Here is a 26,333-nt window from a genome sequence, read left to right on the forward strand (position 1 = left end):
AATCTAGACGGGTGGGGGCAGTGCAAACAAAATAAGGACGATACAATCCGATACTAACGCAGTACAAACGAACATACCCATCCCGGACCCCCAGATCGAAAAAGGGGGGATGGCATGTCACCAGCCCCTCCAGGCAGATTTAAAAGAGTGGGGGCAGTACAAACGAATGAAAGGTGATACAATCCAGTACTAACGCAATACAAACGAATGGGCTTTTTTTGACCCTCAAATCGAAAAAGGGGGGATGGCATGTCACCAGCCCCTCCAGGCAGATTTAAAAGGGTGGGGGCAGTACAAACGAATGAAGGGTGATACAATCCAGTACTAACGCAATACAAACGAATGAGCTTTTTTTGACCCTCAAATCGAAAAAGGGGGGCTGGTGACATGGACCTGCTCAAATTAGCGTGTACCAAAAAAACCAGTCATAGTACACGCTAAATAATGACGTCATTGACTTGTATGACGTTTAAGCGTGTACCTAACTTTTTTATTTGCGTACACGTTAGCGTGTACCTAGACACAGTGGTTTACTTTACCATAATATTTTGATAGGGAATGTTTCTTACCAGTTTCTTACCTGTTTTCTTGCCAGTTTTTTGTCAAAATAGCATCTACATTATATAGTTGTAAGAATGTATTTTTAAATACAAAAATATAAATAAATTTCTTTATTAATATTTTTAGATGTAGGAAGTCGATGTCGGTAGTCACATAAAGAGAAGCAGAATATCCCGTTGTGACACTCACTTTGACTTTGACATTAGTTTTCTGCTGGCAGCCAGCCGCTATGGTCGTCCGAACGCACCCACTTGAGCGATTTGTATTTAACTTCATGTTTAAACTCTGGAAATGTTTTGGTTTTGAAGGTTTTGAATTATTTTAGGAGTATTTATTATTTTTAATAAAATAGTTATGAGTTCAGCCAGCAAGGTAAAAGATTTTTTTATTATAACTTAAACAAAAATTGTAGCTCTAATATTGGTTATAGGTTGGTGAAATATTCACCGCCGCAGGACAAGCTTTTAATAGATTAGGAGATCTAACAATGCAATTGCATCCTAATGCAGAATCTCCTACAGGGTAAGAATAGTATATTGCATGTTTACCAATATTTTGAACTTAAAGATCCTAGTTGATCAGTTTTGATAATGTAGTAAAATGAGGTTAAAACTTGAATAGCTTTTTATTAAAATATTTTTAACATACCTACCCCAGAATTTCATGCATTAATTTTATCCCTTTTCTGGAAAGGTCTCGTCTGTTAAACGACCTTCAATATACATTTAGTGGCCTTATCTATTCAAGCTCATCTTATAGATAAGGCCACTTTTAGTCACACTTACATTGCACCAAAACTGATCTAAGACTCAATGGTGGAACGCGAATGTTATATAAGCTGAGCTTAAGGCACATCTTAACCTTTAAATCTGTTGGTGCAACCAGGCATTATTATATCTGATTCTCTGTAACCAACAAGTGAGCCCATCAGAATCAAAACCTGTTAAATCCAAATTTTTCGTTCTCCTAAATCCAAACTAAAAGTACAAATTTCTGAAGATGTAAGGGACATGCAGAAAAATGACAAATTAGTGTGCCATTTTATGATATTTATTGCTGCCCCTTTAATGATGAAATGCTATGATACTTTTTGGAAAATTTACATTTTTAATGTTTTTTTAGCCTCCTGACAAAATTTCAAAACATGGATCTAGCACAGTGATACTCAACATGCGGCCTTCTAGTGTTTTTTATGCGGCCCGAAGGCTAACTAAAGGTCCCTGTGGTCAAATTATTTGTCAAATTTCACGTGTTTTATCTAATTATTTGATAGTGTGCCAATGTGTTTGAGGCGTGTTTGGGAGTGAGGCAGACAATTTAATGACTTTAATTTTAAATTATATTGAAATTTTTAAGAACTCTGATTAAAAAGCAAGGTATTATTAACTTTTAATAATAACTTATTAAAGTTAATGAACAAATACTCATTTTAAAAATAATCAATACTTATTTACTACAGGGTCAATCCATATCAAATCGACCAGGCGATTGTTTCGACCATCTCCGATTTTGATTATTTTTGGCACATTTATTCTGCTTACCAAAAAACTGAAAAATTAAAAATTTTAGAATTTTTTGACTACTGGTTTTGGTTTTATGAATTTTTGAAAATAACAAATTTGTCAATTTTGTTCATGAGGGGTTCTAATAAAAAGCTTAATATTTTGAAAACTATTACAGCTACCGATATGAGCGTCTTCTAAATACCTTTAAAACGATGTGCCGCAAGCTTTATTTTTTTGAAAAAAAAAATCGAGATTTACGAAGAAAAATTTTTTTTTAAAAAATCTCAAAATACCTATTTTTGATTTTTTTTCAAAAAATTATATATTTTTCTTTATTGTTTTCTGAACATATTTGCCAAATTTTAGGATGGAGAAATGATGGGTTCTTGTTCAAAAAAATTATCAAAAATACCTATCTCAATTAAATTTCCTATTGGTACTCACAAAAAAAGGCAATATTTTAAAAACGTGTATAGCTAATGCAACCAGCGATATCTTGTTTTAAAGGAATCTTTAAAACTCATTAAACGATGTATCCTGTGATAAATTTTACTCAAATATTATTTTATTATTATTAATTTTTTAATAATATGACCTATACCTGCTAACTTAAAACAACAAATATTTTTTTAAACCTTGTTTATTAAAGAGAAACAACATAATTTTGACATAACACCGTTGGACGGTACAAACATCAATTTGTAAACTAAATATAATATATATATATATATATATATATATATATATATATATATATTGCATTTGCGTCCCTCGTGGCTTCTGTATAGTTTTGACTCTTCGTGACTTCCGATCAATATACAGCGTGTATATTAACAAGAATAATTTCATACAGTTAGCGCTCGCTTTGGCATCCGTTATACTGGCAACAATGTACTTATAGTATCAAGGAAAATATTTAACCTTGGTCGTGTTTATGTGCAAATTTAGTTGTAGAACCCAGACCAATTCTATTTATAACTTTTGCCAATTAGGTGGTTTTGCTCGGATATACGATAAGGATTTGCTGTAAACTGTTTGTTTTCGTTTTTTTATACTCTTAAATCAAGTTAGAAAAACTTATTTCTTGGGTGTAGTTATGAAAGATGTATTTTCTAATTTTTTAAATTTTATATTTTATTTCGATGGAAGAAGATTATGTATTATATATGATAATGTAATGTTATATTATGTATGATAATGTAATGTACTTAACAATACCACTATATACCCTTGACAACTGTTTATTTTTTAAAGTTAACAATTGTTTGATGAGCCTTTCGATAGGTTAGGTTAGGTTTATTATTAAATTTTATTTTGATAAATAATCGGTATTGTTTCTCTCTCTCTCTCTCTCTCTCTCTCTCTCTCTCTCTCTCTCTCTCTCTCTCTCTCTCTCTCTCTCTCTATCTCTTCCTGTAATCCCTTCCCAGCGCATCCTTTTCTGTTTTATTCTTTCGAAATTTGCTATACAAGTATTTTCCATTGCTCTCTGTTTCTCGCTCTCTGTTGGACTTCTCTCCATCTCAGGCCAATTCTTTCATGATCTCTTATTACAGTTCTTCTCCAGCTATTATCAGGTCTTCCTCGTCTTCTTCTTTCGTCTGGTTGGTATTCGAGTGCTTGTTTGGTTATATTATTTCGATCCTTCCCCAGAGTCCGTATAATCCATTTCCATTTCATATTTTTAATCGTGACTGTTATTTTCTCTTATTTTGTTCTTCTCCGTAGATCTATGTTTTTTATTTTATCTGGCCAGTATATTTTTAGGATTTTCCTCAACGATTTTTTATAAAGGTTTGTAATTTTTTGCTAGTTGTTTCTTCCTGTCTCTTCCTGTAAATATTTTGATTTTGGTTAATTCTGATATATCGCGTGTGTTCCAGTTTTTCCTTAATGCATTATGATTATACAGGGTGTTAGTAAATAAGTATGAAAAATTTTAAGAGCTATTTCTACATGAAAAATTAATGCCAGTTTGCTCTATAAACATATGTCCGCAAATGCTTATTTTCGGAGATACGGGGTGTTGAAATTTTTATTTCAAACTTCCAATTTATTTATTGCTCTAAGACCAGTTGAGCTATGAAAATGAAATTTGGTGAGTTTTAGGGGGTAGTTATTACAAATTTTATGACATACAATTAAGAATTTTGTATTCATCATTGGCGCGCCTACGTGCAATGGTCTGAATTATTTTAAAGAAAAAAAATAGTACGCCACTGAGATATTTCGAATTAGAAATTATTTTTAAATTTCGCATCTAATTTATGATAAAAAACCTTTCTTGCCTTTTTTTCATATGATGCACCTTTTTTATGCAGAAAAATAAAACATCTTGGCGCATATTTTTCATTTCTTAATACATCATCAAGAACTATCCAATATAATAATACTTAACTAGAACAATAACAGAAAATATTACTAATACCATTTCAACTAGGTGCAAAGCTGCAAGAAATGTTTAAAATGATCTCCTTTACAGGTAACAGAAGAATTTTATATTCATCATTGGCGCGCGTACGGGTAATGGTCTGAATTTTTTTAAGAGAAAAATAGTACGCCACTGAGATATGTAAAACTAAAAATCATTTTTGAATTCCTCCTTCAATTGACGACAAAAAATCTTTCTTGCCTTTTTTTCATATGCGGTGCTGTTTTTATGCAAAAAAATTAAACATCTTAACGTTCACAAAGTATTTGAACTAATTTTCTATGCATATGGAAACTACCTCAAATACTTGGTAAGCGTTAAGATGTTTTATTTTTTTGTATAAAAACGGCGCCTCATATGAAAAAAAGAAAAGAAAGATTTTTTATCGTAAATTGAAAGAGGAATTCAAAAATGATTTTTAGTTTGACATATCTCAGTGGCGTGCTATTGTTTTCTTCAAAAGATTCAGACCATTACCCGTACGCGCGCCAATGATGAATATAAAATGCTTCTGTTATCTGTAAAGGAGATCATTTTAAACATTTCTTGCAGCTTTATACCTAATTGAAATTTTATTAGTAATATTTTCAGTTATTGTTCTAGTTTAGTATTATTATATTGGATAGTTCTTGATGATGTATTAAGAAATGAAAAATACGCGTCAAGATGTTTTATTTTTCTGCATAAAAACGGTGCATCATATGAAAAAAGGCAAGAAAGGTTTTTTATCATAAATTAGACGTGGAATTTAAAAATAATTTTTAATTCGAAATGTCTCAGTGGCGTACTATTTTTTTCTTTAAAAAAATTCAGACCATTGCCCGTAGGGGCGCCAATGATGAATACAAAATTTTAAATTGTATGTCAAAAAATTTGTAATAACTACCTCCTAAAACTCACCAAATTTCATTTTCATAGCTCAACTGGTCTTAGAGCAATAAATAAAGTGGCAGTTTGAAATAAAAATTTCAACACCCCGTATCTCCGAAACTAAGCATTTGCGGACATATGTTTATAGAGAAAACTGGTATTAATTTTTCATGTAGAATTAGCCCTTAAAATTTTTCATACTTATTTACTAACACCCGTATAATGAGTGCATATTTTGCCTTTACTATCCTTTTTTCTACATCTGATCTACTAAATAGCTTTATTCCGCTAACTGTTCACTGTAATGAAAATCTATGCACAATGGAATTTTACTTATTAAATAATAAGCTACAATTTAGTAGTCCATAAGTTTTTTCGTATCTCCAGTATTTTCGGAGATATTTTGAAGTAAAAGGTGACAAATAGGAAATTGCAAAAAGTCAATTTTTCTTTAAACTCCACTTTTTCTAAAATTGGGCCTTTTAAATAGGTCAAACTTCTTGGGCGTATTGATAATACGAATATAAAAGGAACTACTTACAGAAAGGTGAAGATCAATTTTTAATTAGAAGGGTAGTTGGGGGGCTGTTTTCACTGATTTTTTCATAGAGAATAGCAGGTACCGACCTTTTTTGATCATAAGTCTCTTAATTTTCATGCTAGCAGCTTCATATTATTTTTTGAAAGGTCTAACAGTATACTCGAAAAAAGATTGTTTAAGTTTAATTTAATTTGTGTTACTAAAAGATTAATTTTTGATATCTACAAGTTTTTTATTAAATGCATATTTTTCGATGTATTCTCAAAAAACCCTCTACAGTGGAGTCACTGAAGGTGGATATGAGCTATTACCTCCGATTTCATTGAACCTCCATCGATTTGTATAAAAATTGGTGAGTGGTTAGAGGCTATCTCAAGGAACAAAGGTGACATGGTGCCAACTTGCGCTTTTACCCTGGGGGTGGATGCCACCCCTTCTCGGGGGTGAAAATTATTTTATTGAAAATAACCCCATAATTCAATAGAGAAGCAAATTCTAAGCAAAATTTATTATATAAAGTTATTAAAATAAATCAAAACTTTTTGAGTTATTAAAGACCAAAGAGTTTAATATTTCTTGAGAAAAATGCATGTTTTACACCGATTCTTCATCAATAACTCAAAAACTATAAGTTTTTACAAAAAAGTTATTATTACTAAAATTGAAGCTAATAAAAAATGAAATAAACTCCTTACTAGAAAAACCTTTTAGTGTTAACTAAAAGTGAGTTATAGGTAATTGAATGTATATTTTTTTTCGGCGAGTAAAAAAATCTACGTATTCAAACTGAAATCACGGGAAAATGATGCACTTTATAACATAAACTTATTAAACATTTGTCAAAGTACTTAAAAATATCTATCAAATGAGCCCCCGAACATGTTGATAGCATTAAAATTTATGCTCCAAAATGTTTTCAAAATTTATCTTTTAAAAATATCTCCAAAAAATGTTACTGTTTTTTTTTAATAACTCCGTTCATTTTTACGATGTAAGGTTCATCTAAAACCCGTTTAAAAGCTAATTTCAAGGGCTATTTCATCAAGTTAAACTTAATCTCTTAAACCCCTTATTTTTTTAAAATAAAAGGTTAAATGGCCCCGGTTGTATGGTTCTCACAGCAAAATTTAATATTTAAACGTTTCTATCTCGGTTATTTTTTACCCTGTAGAAACAATAAAACAGGTAAAGTATTTGTCACAAAAAAATCTAAAATTTGGTTATATAGATATTATTTTTACGTGTATTGAGTATTTTTGGAGTTATTATCAAAAGAATATAAAAATTACAATAATTTTAAAAATTACAATTTTTTTTAAATTATATCTTTTTTTCAAAAATATGCATTTTAAACCGGTCAAAATTATCGAAATCATTACTTATGCTAATATGAAGAAGTTCCTATAAGGATTATTATAAATTTTATTTTTTATGGAAAATCGCGTATGATTTATTTTTCACTTTTTCTTAAAAAATTCCAAAGGGTTCTTTTATTTTCATCATAACTTGCTTAATTTTAACGCTTTTAACTTGCTTCGCAGCTCATTTGATAGGTATTCTGAAGTAATTTGACAAATGTTTAGCAGGTATATTTTATATATTGCATCGTTTTCCCGTTATTTAAGCTTGAATACTTAGATTTGAGTACTCGTCGAAAAAAATACACATTAAATTGCCAATAACTCACTTTGATATAACATTAGTTTAGTTCTTTAAGTGAGGAATGTATTAAATTTTTTTATACAGCGGCATGATATAGAAAATGATCCTTGGACTATTCCCTACCTTCTGTGAAAATTTCAAGTAAATCCATGCTGGACGAAACAATTGCGAGTCAAAATGCTTCATTTCCTCGACTATAGAAGGAGGAGAAACAATCAGTAAATGTAACGAATATAAATACCTGGGTATGAATATGAAAATCACGAATGATGGAACCCTGGACGGAGCCGTTAAAGAACGAAACACTCAGGGCAGGAAAGTAATTAGGCTCCTAAACTCAGTACTCTGGGACAAGCAGATAAACAACCAAAACAAGAAAAAGATCTATAACGCCGTAGTGAAAAGCATTATAACATACAGCTGCGAAGTATGGCATATGAAGGAAAAATCAAAATGAATGTTAGAGGTCACCGAAATGGATTTCTGGAGAAGGGCTGCAGGAAGATCAAGAAGAGAACATGTCACCAATGAACGGACACGAGAAATAATGAACGTCACACATACAATAAATGACGAAATTAACGAAATACAACTACGATGGTTTGGTCACGTACAAAGAATGCATGATGACAGAAAACAAATAATAATACTATACACTTCGCGCTCGTTTTGGCATCCGTTATACTGGCAACAATGTACTTATGGTATCCGGTAAAATATTTAACCTTTGGTCGTGTTTACGTGAGAATTTAGTTAAAGAACCCAGACAAATTATATTTATATCTTTTGCTATTTTGGCGTTTTGTCATAGAAAATCAGTTTTATATATAAAAATCTTTTAGAATCCTAAATTTATTCTTTAAACACTTGCTCTGTAGAATGTAGAATTAACAGGAAAAATTATAATTTTATAATTAGGTAGTTGTATTTTGCTTGACCGGTTTCACAAAGTTTGTCTTTGCATCATCAAACGGTTTAATATAATTAGATTTTTAATGGTAGTGGCCAACGTTACACTAAAACAAATAATATGGAGAATAGAAGATTATGTAAGGTAAAGTCGAAGCGAAGATCGGTGGAATATGAGCATTTTATCAATGAAATTCGATATTTTTAAGATATTCCAAAAGCCGCTGCAGATAAAATATTTTAACGACTATTAATCATTCATAATTACCCAACGGATTTTTAACCCAACGGTACAGTTAAAATAATTAAGACGATAACCGGACAACATTCATTTAATGAGTAAAATTTAGTTTTTTTTACTTTAATGACAAAAAGAGAGCCCATTAGCAGAACCCAATTAAAAATTATTTTGCACATCATATTTGAAACATTATTTGGTTGAAAAATCTCATTTTTGGTGGCAAAAAAAATATATTAATTTTTTTGGACTAAATTACAGTTGTGCTTATCTTAAAAAGGATATGTTACTATCAACATTCGCACAGTGTTGCCAAACTGAATTTTGTTATTTTGGGTGTAAATTTTTTCCACGGATCTCCGAGGGTACTATACATTCCATGTCAAATCACTCAGGCAAAAAATTTTGGATCTCCGATTTGTCTGAAAATTGGTATATAGCTTCTGCGTGACGTAAAAATAAGATATTTAAGGTCAAAAAATCTTCTTCTTCTTTTTTTCTCAAAATGTTATTTTATGCGATTTTACAGTGATTTGGTGTTTATTTAAACAAATTTTCTGTGGCAAAGTATCAATGAAAAACATAATATTTTAATAGAGGGGACTCAAAAATGTCATCATATGGCATATGGCACAAGTTATTTTGATTCAGAACAAGGTTTTGATCAAATTTTATAGTGTAGAAAACGTTAAAATACCGTTTTTTTACATTATTCTCCATTCCCAAAATACATCATCATCGATTTGGCTAAAAATTTGCCCACAGATAGCCAAAATATAGGACTTTAAGTAGTTAGAAGGATTTGAATTATATTACAATACCAAAAAAGTTACATGCAGTAATATCAGACTCAAAAGTATATTATTCCAGTCACAGTCGGAATAGCATTTGACCTTGCATGCCGAGCTGCCCAAAATTTTATTTTTCTAACCTTTAGGGGAGTCAATAGTAGCCTAAATTTAAAATCACGAATGAATTCCTTCTTTACGTTAGCCGCCATCTTGATTTTAAAGGAGAACCTGTTTTGCTCAATATCTCAATTTTTAACTTTTCGACAAAAATGGTAGAAACTGAAATTGTTCCTATTTATTTTACTATTTACTATTTACTATTTACTATTTACTATTGTGTGTGTGTGTGTGTGTGTGTGTGTGTGTGTGTGTGTGTGTGTGTGTGTGTGTGTGTGTGTGTGTGTGTGTTTGAAGAGTTGGCTTGGAAGCTAGTCCTTTAGCCACAGAATGGTAGTAAAGGTTATTGGTTTTTAAATAATATATCCAACTTTAAAAAGAAAGTTACATATTAGCTCAAATATTTCTCCACTGTCTAAAGAAAGTAAATGGGTGATGTTTATGGGAGTCTGAATTTTAAGATCTGTTAATTTTAAATAGAGCTGATCTGTTTCAGACTTATGTTTACCGCACTTGAAAAGAATATGGTTGATGTCACATTGTGATATATTATCACATAAGCATAACCCAGAAGGGATAATATTTAACTTAGCTAAGTGAGCTGGGAATGCGCCGTGATTGGTTTTCAGACGAGTTATTGTCGCTGTAGTCTTCTTCGACATTGCGTATTTAAAAATATAGGAAATATCTTGTGGTAAGGTAGGGTGGATAGTATAATACTGATTATTTGAGTTCGCTGCTATTTTTTTCCATTTTTCTTTCCATTTTATTAAAGTTGTGTTATTATAATGTAGCTGTAAGTCATCCAGTGTGAATATAGGTAAATATAATCCAGCATGGGTAGCATCCTTAGCAAGCTGGTCAACCATTACATTTCCCTTGATGCCGGTATGACTTTTTACCCAAATAACTGTAATATCTTTATTATATATTTTATTTTTGATGGCACACAGAATACTATTTCTTTTATGTTGTGTCATATTTGAGTTTAATTCTTTAATGACCGATAATGAATCTGATAATATAACTGCTTTATTTAAATTGTGTGAATTTAACCAATCTAACGCTTTTTCTATTGCTACCGCTTCAGCGGTATATATTGAACAATGTGATGGAAGTTTTATTACTATTTACTATTTACTATTTACTATTTACTATTTACTATTTACTATTTACTATTTACTATTTACTATTTACTATTTACTATTTACTATTTACTATTTACTATTTACTATTTACTATTTACTATTTACTATTTACTATTTACTATTTACTATTTACTATTTACTATTTACTACTTACTATTTACTATTTACTATTTACAATTACTATTGAAACTATTTACAATTACATATTACAATTTCTTTTTACCAATGTTTTCCATTTATACTTTACGATAGAAAATGCAAATTTGGTTAAATAAACACCAAATCACTGTAAAATCGCATAAAATAACATTTTGAGAAAAAAGAAGAAGAATATTTTTTGACCTTAAATACAGTCGGAAAAATGAAAGAATACCCATGAGCGATCACCTCAATCACTTATTTTGTATTTGCTGTCTTTTTCTATAAATAACAAACGTTAGTTATAGAAAAAGAGAGCAAATACAAAATAAGTGATTGATGTGATCGTTCATGGGTATTGTTTCATTTTTCCGACTGTATTTAAGGTCAAAAAATCTTCTTCTATCCTAAGGTCTTCTTATAATAGCTTCTGCAACCTTGTTTATCCAAGTATTTTCTACTCTGCGTACGTGGCCGTACTTTACGTGGCCGTACTTTACGTGGCCGTACTATTTTAGTCTTCTCTCTTCTATATATTGCAGGGCATCTTTTTCCACTTGCATTCTTCTCCTTATCTCCTCATTTTTTATTCTGTCTCTTCTGGTGAGACCACAGCATCTTCTCCAGTATTTCATTTCGGTTGCCAGAATGCTCTTTCGGGCTTTTTTGTTTATAACCCAAATTTTTGCGGCATATGTCATGATCTTAATCTCGGCACAAGTACTAAAACAACTTCCTCGTAAGGCCATTATTATGCTAACAGTAATATTTAATCGCATGCTAAGTTTATCATACTTTCCAAAAATATGGAAATTTGCAGAAATTATAATGATCCTTAAGCCAGGCAAAGCTCCCAATGAAGTAATATCTTATCGACCCATCAGCCTACTCCCAATCGTTAGCAAAGTTTTTGAAAGATTGCTGCTATAAAGAATATACGCAGATCATGAATTCCTAACATTACTACCAGAACATCAGTTTGGTTTTCGGGAAAATCACTCTACTGCACAAGCCCATCGAATAGTAAATGAAATATCAAAAACTCTCGAAGAAAAGAAATACTGCAACGCTGTATTCCTAGATATCTCAGAAGCGTTTGACAAAGTTTGGCACAGAGGACTGCTTTACAAAGTAAAATTAGCACTATCTAGTAACTATTTCCTCCTAATCAAATCCTACTTATCAAATAGATATTTCTCAGTAAAATTCAAAGACCAACAATCCAGCCTCTATCCTATTAACTCCGGAGTTCCGCAAGGTAGTGTTCTCGGACCGCTGCTTTTCTCACTCTACACAGCCGATATACCGGAGTCTCCTAATACTACGATCGCTTCCTTTGCTGATGACGTAGCAATACTAGCAGTAAATGAAGATCACATACAAGTCTCACAAGACCTGCAACACCATCTGGACATACTCAGTGAATGGTACACAAAATGGTGAACTAAAGTAAATAAAACAAAAGCATCTCAAATAACGTTTACAAACCGCCACAACACATGCCCACCTGTAAGAGGAAAATGTACGAATACCAACAGTAACAGAAGCTAAATACCTTGGCCTCCATCTTGACCAACGTCTTACTTGGAAAAAAACATATACAGACTAAAAGAAGACAACTAGACTGGAAGTTTCGGCAAATGTATTGGCTCCTTGGACGCAGATCAAAACTCAATATCCAAAACAAAATTCTGCTGTACAAAGCAATAATCAAACCTATTTGGTACTACAGACTACACCTCTGGGGCTGTGCAAAGTCAACATCACTGAATATCATTCAAAGATTTCAGTCGAAAGTTCTAAGATCAATAGTGGGTGCACCCTGGTATGTAACTAATCAAACACTTCACGAAGACTTAAATATACCTTTCATCAGAGAAGAAATCCATCGAGCCTCGGAATCACAAAACGAGCGTACCATTCACCATGACAACGAGTTAGTAAGGGAATTATTTCATAATGGCCCTGTCACAAGGAGACTAGATAGAACCTGGCCTCAGGACCTATTTTAAAACTTTAAACGTAAATAGAATAAGATGAGACATCATTGGAAGTCTCTTCTTCATGGCCAAAAACATGGAAAAAATTTACTTAATACTCTTTTAATGATGTAGATTGTAAATAAACATAATTACATAAAAAAAATATGTCATGATGCTTCTCACTATTGTTTGGTATATCATTTTTTTTATTTCCCGTAATGTTCTTATTTCAGATTACATTATGGAGTTGTCTGAAGCAAGATCTTGTTTGTCCCAATCTATTTTTTATTTCTGCTTCTGTTGTTCCGTTTTTTGACATTATACAGCCCAAATATTTAAAATCCTTCGTTCCTTTTATTTCTACTTGTTCTTCTATTTCTAAGTTTTTGACGTCTTCTTCCGATATTGCTAAGTACAGTAGAACCTCGATTATCCGTCAGGGCACCGGACCAAGGGTATGACGGATAATCGAAAAGACGGTTAACAGAACAATAAAAAAAAATTCAAAATTCATAGTATAACTCACAAATTTCATTTGTATGTTTTGTTTGACAATATAAGAGGGATTTGTATTCGTAAGATCGAATCAATTTAAAATACTCTGAAGTCTTTGTTTGTTTTACTGTTGCTTCACATTTTGCGACGGCTGAATTTATTAATCAGCGTAAGATCATGCAATCTACTTTATTGGCTTCTTCTTGTTGAGAATACCATTGATGAATTATTGCATGTGCGATGCAGCTTCTCTAGATTATTTAGGCAAATCTTTATCAGTTACAATAGGTTCATCAACATATCTACAGTCAAATTCCAAGTCTGTGTCAGCTTCTGAATCTGTTTGGTCCGCCTTTGTTGCCATTTCAACGATTTCTTTATCTGTCAGCAATGGCTAGCCCTTTCTGTCCTCATCACAAATCAAATTAACTTTTTTTTATTTTTTTACATTAAAATTTTTGCTTATGTAGTCAATACAACGTCTGTATGTACCCTGACGGTTAACAGAGGTGACGGTTAGTGGAGAGACGAATAATCGAGGTTCCACTGTATTCCGTTTTCTTCATATAAATTTCCAGGCTCACCTTTTGTATTCCTCTTTTAGTTTTCTGCAACTGATATCCTCTGCAACATGCAAATGGTATCCTCTTCATCTTGAGACATAACCACCTGATCGTCTGCGAAACACAATGTGTAGAGGTAATCGTCTCTTATCGGTATTCCCATACCCCTACATTTTGTTTTCCAAGTTGTTAGTGCGTGTTCTAAAAATATTTTAAATACAGTTAGTGACGTTGGGCATTGGGCATCCCTGTAGTAATCCTATTGTTGTTTTGAAGATAGCAACTGCCTTGTTTTCTATTTTTATATTTGTTTCATTTCCACTCTACATGTTCTTGATGCTTGTGTTAGGTTAGGTGGTATCCCTATTTTAGTCATTGCTTTGTACAGTTCTTTCCTTGGCACAGGTCGTATGCCTTCGTAAGGTCTATAAACACCATGTGTAAATCTTTGTTCTTATCTCTTCTTTTTTTCTCTATTGGCTGTTGTATTATATGTTCTTCTCCGATTTTACGTTCTATATTTTTATCTATTTTGTTCCTGAGGATCCTGCCATACAGTCTTCCCATTGTAGTGATGACGCTTATCCCCCTGTAATTTTCGCAATCTTTTCTGTTCCCTTTTTGTATATTGATGTTAAGTAGGATTCTTACCATTGTTTAGGGATGTCGTCTCCATTTATTGCTCTTTCCATGATTCGGCATATCATTCTTCTTAATTTCTCTGTTCCATATTTGATTTGTTCCACCATTCCATTTTAATTAACTGTACGTTAGTATTATGCTTTTCGTCTGTTCTTAAATTTCTAAGGGTTTGCCAAACTTCAGATACTTTCGTTCCTCCCATATATCTATTCAATTCAGCGCATTTAATTTCCCACATTTCGTTTTTTCTTTCTGCAACTTTCCTTTTCACTTCTCTGTTTAACCGGGCATAATATATCTTTCTACCTTCACCGTCTTGTGAAACTAACCATGTCTGGTAAACTTTCTTTTTGTTTTCTATCAAGGATTCTAGATCTTGTGACCACTATTCTGGGTATTCTCTTTTAATGTTTTCCTTTTTTCCTAGCCCTTCTTCTGCTGCTCCATGAATGGCTTTCTTTACCTCCTCGTATATCGCTTCTGCGTTTCTATCTACTATGTCATGTTGTTTAGTTTTGCAACTAGTCTCCATTTACCTATACATAAAATATTATATAAAAATAATAATTAATGTTTAATTATTTAAGTAGTAAATATACGAAAAAATATAAAATTTTTTCATTATCATAAATAATTTCAATTCAAATACTGATTTGAAGACGTGTCTGTAGATTGTAGATTGTAGATAAATAATTTGACCAGGGCGTCGACGTCGGACCGTTGAGTATCGAGAAGTTATATCTTTAACACATGCCGACACAGAGTTGGTGACATAATTAAGAATTTAGTTGTTTAGTCTACGATGATTTATGGTTAACGGTGCGAATATGATTTTGAGAAAAAAATATTTGAAGATGATATTAGGTTCATAAAGTCAAAATCTATTCACTTGTCATCATTTTTTTTTGTTAAGAAAAGGTAACAACCTCGTATTAATAGAATCACATTATTAGCCTTCACTTTATTTTATTATTTGGTATTATCTAATAAAGTTATAAACTTCTCATTATAAATTTAGAAAACATTACAAGAATAGAACCAAATTTAAATAAAGAACCAAAACACGGACCCACTTTAAATAACTTTTTCAAATACTTTTCAATTACGATTAAGTGAAGGACGTTATAACAGTAGAATAGGGTGACCAAACATTCCGTAAAAATGGGATTGTCCCGTTTTTTAACGATTTGTCCCGGGGTCCCGAAAAAGTCTCTCGGGACGCCTAAATGTCCCAAATGTTTGCTTTTGGTTGATTTTTTGTAACTGACCATATTTTCCCTCTTTAATTTTTCTTCAATTGCGGCATTTGTTTTCATTCGTATTTCTCTCTCTTTTGCTACATTGTGGCCCAGTATTATTCTCATTCTGTGTTATTAGATAGTTCTGAGTTATTGTGTCATCCTTCCCTACCGTCATGTATTTTGTTTTTCGCTTGTTTATCTCTAGTCCTATTCTCTTCGCTTCCTTATGTAATTTTCCAAGTGCTTTTGAAAGTGTCATCTTTGCCTTCTCTATTATGACTACATCATCTGCATTATGTTACTAGTTAAAGTTGATCTGTAATGTTTTTTTTCGCACATTTTGTCCTTCTCATGATTACTTTCAATATAAGATTAAATCATGTCGTAGCGAGATAGAGTCACCTTGTTTCACACCTTTGTTTTCATTAATCTTCTTAGAAGTTGTTCCGTTGAAACTGATCCTTGCTCTGGTGTTCTTTAGGCTCACTGTTAGCATATGTCTTAATTTTTCTGGGATTCCAACATTCTCTAGCTCCCCCATCATTTTCTTCCGATTGATTGTATCAAAGCGCTTTTGAAATCCATGAATATTAGGTGTATTTCTCTGTTGTATTCTCTCGATTTTTGAATTATTTGCTCCACTGTATGTATGGAACTAATCATCGACCTTCCCGGTCTGAACCCGTTCTGGTATTCTTCTAATATTCGTTTAGCGCATGATTCAAGTCTTATGTTTAGTATGTTTGCTAGAATGTTATATGTGGTGTTAAATAAAGTGCTTGCTCTGTAATTCTCGCACTCCTTCCGATCTCCTTTTTATATACAGTAGAACCCCGCAAATCAGAACCCCGCTAATCCGAACGTTCGGCAAATCCGGACAAACGGCAAGTGAAAAAAATTCAAGACAAAAACTTAAAAACATGTTTATTATACAGACTAAAACCAGAAAATTGAACAATCTACGTTTAATAGGTCTTTGACTCCATAACTTTGTTCTGACGCATGGAAGTGTAGCGAATGGACGCAGTGATGATAAACTATTTACACATAAACATTACATCTACTGGTAACGCAGCAGAGTTATGCTCCACGTAACGTAGAGCCACACCCAGAGCTTTAGTGGCATCTGCGTGTGACACCCAATATGACAGGGAAACTTCTTTCTCGCTTTCTTCATCTTCATTAGTCATTAGGGTTGCCTTGAGGTTGAAATAAGTCTACAATGTATTCATCCGTAAATTCTTCGCCCCCTTTGTCGTCAGCTTCAATCCATTCTGTAATTACACTTTCTTCTTAGTTTTCTCATCCATCTTGTATAGGGGAACGGGGAAAATGGAGCTTATTCAAATTAGAAATCAAGCCATGGAGTTAACGACTAAGCACAAATGATGACACTGGCTCTGCATCAGTGACATCAATCTGAGATGGGTGGAAGAGGGAGAGAGACAGGCACAGCGACTCAAAATCAACGACAAAGTAAACTTTCAATTATTAGTTAGGCTAACTTTCGGATAATCCGAACTTTTCGGAATCCGAACAGGCTGTCCCCCCAATTAGTTAGGATTTGCGGAGTTTTACTGTATATAGGTACCTACTATAATATCTGCGTTCCAATCGGCTGGTAGTCTGTTTTGATCATATTTTTTGTTGTATTAGCTGGTTTATTTCCTTATGTAATTCTCTTCCTCTGTATTTTATTCCACTGTTATTTCATTTTCTTCTGCTGCTTTTCCGTTTTCTATGTTTTTAATATTTGTTTTTGTACGTCTTCTTCTGTGAAAATTTCTACTTCGTTGTTATCTTGTTCTTCTTCATCTGTTTCCTTCATAGCGAATAGCATTTTTTTCGTAATATTCTTCTCATATTCTGCTGATCTGTTTGTCTTCAAACAGCGTTTCTCTTTTTTTTTTGTTTTTTAGTACTCTTATTTTAATGCTGGACATATTTTTTTTATCTGACTTTTTTGTAAAATTGTTGTATTTGATGGTTTTCTCTGTCTTTTTTAATGTCCTCCAGCGAAACCCGTCATTTTTCTTCTTTTTATTTGTTGATTTTGCTGTGTTTCTCGCTATTTTTTATTTTTCCCTGTTTTGTTTTGACGGATTGGTTGTTTATTCCACGTCATTCTAGCGTAGTTTTTTAGTTTTCTGCTGTTTCGCAGTCTTGATCGTACGTAAATTACACATTTAAAATTGAAAAGGATTTATAGGTTCCAAATTAGCTAAAAGACGACGTTTCAATCTCTGTTTGGGTATCGCTCCAAACCCTTCTTGGCAGTAGCGCACCCAGGGGGGGATTTGGGAGTTAAACCCTCTTTCCCCCAGGGCATATGAAAAATATATAAATAATAGCAGGAAAATGTAACTTGTCTTTCACAAAATATAGAAAAAAATTTCGACGCCCAAGCCAACCCCCTTCTCCCCAGAGAAAAGTTATAGGTGCGCTACTGCTGCTTGGATGTGTCCCGTTTTTTTCAAATTTATGATATGGTCACCCTACAGTAGAAACGCTTCTTAATTCACGAGAGTATTCTACACACTTGTTCTTAATCCAGAATACAGTTTTTTGTGTCAAATTAGAATTTCATAATGGTAGATAAGTTTATTTTAATTTTCTAATTTATTTCAACAGTAAGGCCCCCGCATAATGAAGACTTTTTACCTGCCGATAGTTTAGTCGGGTTGGGCAAAATTAAAGATTTTTCTTTTAAAAATATGTAAGAATGTAGTTCGTTTGGTATGGCATGAGTGCTTTAATTTTTTTAAGTATCCTATTTGTTTTTAATTTTGTAGACTAGCAGACTTAACTACTTTATGTAATGTGAAATTTAAGATTTATTACTATATTTTAAATATTTTTCAAAATATTATTTTCTATATCCTTACATAAAAAAATACATTGAGTGTATGAAATAAGTAAGCAATATTTTAAACATTTTTATTATTTTCCAGACACTTTTGCACGTATTAGTTGAACAAATTATATTATTAAAAATGTTGTACTTATGTACTTTACTTAAGCCGTCCTCTTGTACCCTACGCTGTCGAGGTAAAAATTTTGTAATAAAAAATTAAGAATTCAATTTTAACACTTCTATAATATGTTACAATTGAGCAATTAGACCAGCAGATTCGGCAACTGGCTATGATAAATTCATCAATTTTAATGAACATACTTTTTAATTTTTTATTTTTGCAGTGAAAAAAAATACATTGTTAATTATACAAAAAAATATCATTGATATATCACAACAACAATTTTTTCAACATACTACAATAATCAATTATAAAAATATCCGAAGTCTAAATTCCAACATTTGAGGTGGCAACAGCGCAGTGGAAGCCATGAGGACATAAACTCAAATATACGGAGACCACCACAACCGCAAACTGAATAAATATATATTTGGATGCCATCAAAACCGTTAAAGTGATTTTAGATATACAGCAAGCGAACATGGCGCGCCTGACGGCAATTGCTCCAAGTAATGTGTATATTATTATACAGATAACGTGACTGAGGACGTCCGGCCAATATTTTGTGTAAGCATTGTAGGAAGTGGTACCTTTCATTTGCGATACATTTTAGGGAAAGTCCTCGTGGCAACCGTATATCGGAGTTCACGAAGACCTGGAAGCCACGAGAGACTACGGTTTAACATGGGAGGACGTCATGAGATGCTAAAAATAAATATATATATATATATATATATATATATATATATATATATATATATATATATATATATATATATAAACATAAGATGTAGATCTTCGAAACACACTCAGTGATCAAAAGATCCAAGGCTAATGGTTTAACGACCACTCGTACGAAATCAAACAGATGAAATAGAGAATGTGGAAAAATCCCCTTACGAACAATTCACACATCCACCATTTCGGGCTGGGAAAAATTTTTCGAATAGAATCAAAGATCCAAACACCAGTTCTTAGAAATGTGTTTCGCCCTCTTCAACCTCTCTGGGCTCATCGGTAAAGATGGGAGGTTGAATATCTTTAGACACATTCCAATCAAAAAACAACATTCGAAACCTAGACATAGAAGGTGCGTAAATCTACGGCAAATCCGACAATGACAGTCTCAAGTTTTAATTCCCTAATTTCTTAAAGTAAGTAAAATATATGTTTAAAAACATAAGATGTAGATCTTCGAAACACACTCAGTGATCAAAAGATCCAAGGCTAATGGTTTAACGACCACTCGTACGAAATCAAACAGATGAAATAGAGAATGTGGAAAAATCCTCTTACGAACAATTCACACATCCACCATTTCGGGCTGGGAAAAATTTTTCGAATAGAATCAAAGATCCAAACACCAGTTCTTAGAAATGTGTTTCGCCCTCTTCAACCTCTCTGGGCTCATCGGTAAAGATGGGAGGTTGAATATCTTTAGACACATTCCAATCAAAAAACAACATTCGAAACCTAGACATAGAAGGTGCGTAAATCTACGGCAAATCCGACAATGACAGTCTCAAGTTTTAATTCCCTAATTACTTAAAGTAAGTAAAATATATGTTTAAAAACATAAGATGTAGATCTTCGAAACACACTCAGTGATCAAAAAGATCCAAGGCTAATGGTTTAACGACCACTCGTACGAAATCAAACAGATGAAATAGAGAATGTGGAAAAATCCCCTTACGAACAATTCACACATCCACCATTTCGGGCTGGGAAAAATTTTTCGAATAGAATCAAAGATCCAAACACCAGTTCTTAGAAATGTGTTTCGCCCTCTTCAACCTCTCTGGGCTCATCGGTAAAGATGGAAGGTTGAATATCTTTCTGCGTTGAATATCTTATAAACAACATTCGAAACCTAGACATAGAAGGTGCGTAAATCTACGGCAAATCCGACAATGACAGTCTCAAGTTTTAATTCCCTAATTACTTAAAGTAAGTAAAATATATGTTTAAAAACATAAGATGTAGATCTTCGAAACACACTCAGTGATCAAAAGATCCAAGGCTAATGGTTTAACGACCACTCGTGCGAAATCAAACAGATGAAATAGAGAATGTGGAAAAATCCCCTTACGAACAATTCACACATCCACCATTTCGGGTGTTTTTTTTTAATAAACATTAAAATATTTTGTAAAACAAAACCATGTACATAATAACGGATATCAATAATAATTAATACAGTTTTTTATTTAGCTTTTTTTGTAAGATAGCAGAGTAATCTTCCATTTCTCTTTTTGAAATATTATATGTTCGCCCAGTGGTCGTATTGGGATGAACTTTTTTTAATATTGAGGTTTGATCAATTACCAAAATATCGGCAGGTTTTGGATAAAAGAACGATGGCGCAGGTCCATGTGGATGTAGGAAAGTAATTTTAAACTCTCCACTTTCTATGTTTTTCCCAATTATACAGCCCAGCCACCAGAAATTGTCATATTGAATTGTGACAAATCCAGAATCAATTTTCTCAATTTCTGTTGTTGCCAAACCAGCAGCTGAAACTAGTTCATGAATGTGTTCCTTATAACTCAAAGAAAAAGGTTTAACTAAAATTTTGAATTCTGATATGGGGATTACAGCATGTAATTTTTGTGTTCCTGGTATTGTTTGGGAATCAACGAATCTTTTCTCAAGATATTTTTCGTGGTTTTGGTAGTCATCCGTCGTACAAAATTTAAAAACAATACCGGGAATATTTTTTTCTGCAAATGCAAAAAGATGTTCTGGGGTCATAATTTGCTCTTCATATGGTCTTTGAAGACTTGCCTTGGCAGCCAACCTTTTTACAGTGCCCCCTAAGCCATCACAGGCACTTTTTCCGTGGGAAGTAGCAAAAAAATGCCATTCTGCTTTAATTCCAAATTCCTTAAAATGGTGACAAATGTTAAGAAAGTTTTTTTTATTTTTATATTGTGCAGCGCACCCATCGGAAAAATAAAATATTTTGGATAAATTTGTAATTTTTTCCTGCAAATCTGGAATCAGTTGGGATAAAAATAAATGGAACGCAACTGTATTATGAACTAAACAGTCGGAAATAAAAACATAATTTAAATGTTGGATCTCGTTATACTCATTCTTAAAATAAATGACAAAAGGGTGCAATGTGGCCTGGGTATTTGTCCAATGATAGGATTGAACTTCGTCTTGTAATACAAATGAAAAATTTTCAGCAAAATCACAAGTTATAAGGGCTTCTCCTATACTTAGAGCATTTTTAACTTCATTATAATATTCTTTTTGCATGTTTGCAAAAAAAGAGTGAGATTTTAGTTTAAGTAAGTCTTCGGTAAATTCATCAATAAAATCACTTGTGGATTTGATTATTGTCTCCATATTACACCTGTCTACTGTAATCCACTTTTTATAGGTCACAGTGTCAATCAGCTCTTCCTCAAATTTATCTTCTAAAATAGTTTTTAAATTTTCAATTCCAGGGCACATTTCACATGTGTCCAAATAACAGTCAACACCTGGTGGATTACAAATCATTTTGCCTAATAAGGAATTGTAATCAGGAAAAATAGGCTTTCCTTGGTCATCGGTAATTAATTTGTTAATTTTGGCCCCATTTATCATCAGCTTTATGTTCTGGTGAGTTGTGCAAACACACACTGTGTGTGTTCCGCTTTTTCCGGCTAATATGCAATTTTTAGGTCGCAATTCACAAAATTTGGATAATCCGATTTTTATATTAGGGTGTAGTGGAGTCAATGAAGGTGGATATGAGTTATTACCTCAGATTTCGTTGAACCTCCATAGATTTTCATAAAAATTGGTGAGTGGTTAAAGGATACCTCAAGGAACAAAGGTGACATAGTGCAAACTTGCGCTTTTTGCATTTTAGGGGTGAAATACACCCCTTTTTTAAAAATTATTTTTTAGATTTCTGAAAGTGCAGTCACTGTAAGTTTTCACCTCCTATTTTGTTGAACCTTCATCGATTTTCATGAAAATCGGTAAATAGTTAGAGGATACCTCAAACAATAAAAGATATATAGCATCAACTTGCGCTTTTGCATTTTAGGGGTGTAATACACCCCTACTTTTTAAATTGTAAAAAATGCAGATTTGCGCATTAGGGCGCAAGTAATCTCGTTTAATTAAGAAAAATAAATATTTTTTTTATATTTATGTGCATGAATTACATTTTTTTTTAATTTTTCAAACCTTATAGCAACCAAAAATCCGAAAATTAACAAGTCGAAAATCACAAAAACCTTATTCTTCTATATTTCTGGAAGTGTAGTCACTGAATGTTTTCACCCACGATTTCTTTGAACCTTCATCGATTTTCATGAAAATTGTTGATTAGTTAGAGGATACTTCAAAAAACAAAAGTGATATGGCACCAAGTTGCGCTTTCTGCATTTTAGGGGTGAAATCCACCTTTTTTTTTAATGATAAAAATGCAGATTTCAGCATTCTGGCTCAAGCAATCTCGTTTAATTAAGTAAAATAAATATTTTTTTACATTTATGTGCATGATTTATAATTTTTATTAATTTTTAAACCTTATAGCAACCAAATATCAGAAAATTAGCAAATCGACGAAAAAAATTAATCTTTTATATTTCCAAAAAGGCAGTCACTGAAGGTTTTCACCCCTGATTTCGTTGAACCTCCATCAATTTTCATGAAAATTGGTAGGTAGTTAGAGGATAACTCAAGAAACAAAAATGATATGGTACCAACTTGCGCTTTTATCCTGGGGGTGGATGTTACCCCTTCTCATGGGTGAACACTATTTTATTAAAAATAACCCCATAATTAGAGGAGTAAATTCTAAGCAAACTTTCTTTTATCAAGTTTATAAATTTTTTTTATTAAAATAATATTTCATAATTTAATAAAATATTATTGGTACAGTAAAACCTGACAATAACGGCTACTAAAAATAGAAAACAATTGGCCGTTATAGAAATGTGGCCGCTAATGCTAGGTTTCCTTTTCCACAAATACATAAAATATAATTGAAAATTTATTTATTATAGTAATTAAAGCAAATCTAATTAAATATAATTCTACAAACAAACGGAACATACTAAAACTAAATTCAATTTACTACAATATAAAACAATATCTATACGAAAAAACAACTACAAGAAAAACATAATTTTTGTTTGTTTTACATTTTTTTAGATAAACGAAACATACTAAAACTAATTTAATATAGGTAATACATAATATAAAACAACATACTATAGCTACTACGAAAAATACGCTTATCACTAAAGTATCGTCGTGCTTCCATGCTATATTCAACAAAACCAACTTGGTAGGGCCTTTAATTAGATATCGCAAATCGCTTTGGCTGATTTTGTCTGCATATATATTATGTTTGAGGAATCCCTTTTTTTTTGTGAGACTGGATATAGGACATTTCTCAAGTATGAATTCACATTCATGGTATATCGTTGCTATACAGGGATAATAATCTGTGCAATGTTATGGTACAGGCTACGTTAAATATGAAGTAAATGTGGAAGATACACACTGGTAATTCATTTCAATTTAATTTGATTGTTTTTTAATCGTTTAAAATATTTAAAATAATTAAAGACATTAAGTTAGGGATTTCAAAAATAAATTCAGTTCTCACTAGCAGGGTGGGAAATAATAAAGTGCCATACAATAGCATTTCATTACAATGCTCATTACAGGCATTACAGGCTGCTCCGTTTGAGAAAACTCATACTCTCAAACTTCGAGAAAACACTCATTCAGTTTCGACCAACCCTGTATTAGCTAAAATTAAACGTTTTGCTAGAATAATAATTTTTAACAATAATAGATTATATTAAAAATCACTTGAACATAAATTGATTTTCTGATGTCAAATCACTACAATTATACAGGGGGTGAATATTGCTATGAAATTTGAAAATAAAAACGTAATTACCTTTTAAACTACTTCGTACAACATCACAAAACCTGATATTTTAAGAAATAAAACATACAGGAGAATCCAAAAATGTAAAAATATACAGGGTGTTCCATTAAACAAAAGATAATTTTGTTTCACCCCTCTCAATATGGGTGGCCCTGTATATTTGGAAATGTATTTAAATTCTGATATTATCTATGCCCTAATCTCACCTAAATAAACTTTTTTCGTATCTCCTACAACAAACGACTAATTATTGGATTTCCCACAACCTGTATACATACAAAATCTCCGCTATAAAATTTTTTAAAAGAAAATGTTATTGGTTTTTTTAAAATAACTCCGTTAAATTTTGAAATATGAGATTTATCCAAAAACCATTGAAAATCTAAGTAAAAGTTCTATAAAACTGTATTAAACATAATTTTCTACATCCTTTATTTTTTTTAAATACAAGGTGAAAGTGCCCCGGTTACATGGTTCTCGCAGTAAAATTTAGGTTTTAAATGTTTCTATCTCGGTTATTTTTTGTCGTAAAAAAATATTAAAAAAAGAAAAAGCTTAAATAAAGTTAAAGCTAAAATTTTGTTCTCTACCATTTTTTACGTATATCGAGTATTTTTGGAGTTATTATCAAAAGACAATGAAATTCACGAAAATTTGAAAAATTCTAATTTTTTTTAATCGTATTTTTTTTTCAAAAATATGCATTCTAAACCGGTCAAAATTGTTGAAGTTATTCCTCATGTTAAAATAAATAAAGTTTTAAATGGGTTACTATAAATTTTAATTTTTGTGGAAATGACGTATGTTTCATTTTTCATTCTTCCCTAAAAAATCTGAAAGGGTCCTCTTATTTCCATCATAACTTGCTTAATTTTGATGCTATCGACTTCTTATATAGCTTTTTGATAGTTACCTTTAAGTACTTTATTAAAATGTTTAATATCTATATTTAACAAAGAGCATCGTTTTCCTGTTATTTAAGCTTGAATACTAAGATTTGAGTACTCGCGGAAAAAAATATACATTCAACTGCATATAACTCATTTTGTATATGTAATAAAGGATTCTTCGGATAAGAAGCTTATTTATTTTTATATTTTCTTCGATTTTGGTAATAACAACTTTTTTGAGGAAACCTATGGTTTTTGAGTTATTTATGAAAAACTGCTTTAAAACATGGATTTTTTTCAGGAAAAATCAAAACTTTTGATCTTTAATAACTCAAAAACTATTGATTTATTGAAATAACTTTATATAACAAATTTTACTTATAATTTGTCCCTCTATCGATTAGTGGTATTATTTTTAATAAAATAATTTCCACCCCGGAGAAGGGGTGGCATCCCCCCCCCAGGGTAAAAGCGCAAGTTGGCACCATGTCACCTTTGTTTCTTGAGGTATCCTCTACATACTTACCAATTTTCATGAAAATCGATGGAGGTTCAACGAAATCGGAGGTGAAAACCTTCATTGACTCCACTAGTGCTCTTGTTTAAAATGCAAATAAATTTCTTTTACATTAGCTAAAACCAATCTTTTTTGCAAGTATTCCTTGGCTCCAACTTTTTTCCTAATTACAACAAAATCTTTTTTTCCAGGCATCGCCCTACTAA

General features: G+C 32.0%; 1 protein-coding gene across 3 annotated transcripts in view; it reads left to right on the forward strand.

Moving 5' to 3' along the window:
- Positions 1-746: 746 nt before the first annotated feature.
- LOC126890066 (chromatin complexes subunit BAP18) overlaps positions 747-26,333 on the forward strand; it is a 77,312-nt gene continuing 51,725 nt past the window's right edge. For 2 of the 3 annotated variants that reach the window (XM_050658893.1, XM_050658894.1), the window contains exons 1-2: positions 747-933; positions 992-1,083. In XM_050658893.1, coding sequence (XP_050514850.1) covers positions 916-933; positions 992-1,083 — 110 coding nt within the window. In that variant the 5' untranslated portion in view covers positions 747-915. The remainder of the gene's footprint in view (positions 934-991; positions 1,084-26,333) is intronic. The other variant, XM_050658892.1, reaches the window with a different exon arrangement.

The sequence above is a fragment of the Diabrotica virgifera genome, chromosome 8 (assembly GCF_917563875.1).
Source record: "Diabrotica virgifera virgifera chromosome 8, PGI_DIABVI_V3a".
NCBI lineage: Eukaryota > Metazoa > Arthropoda > Insecta > Coleoptera > Chrysomelidae > Diabrotica > Diabrotica virgifera.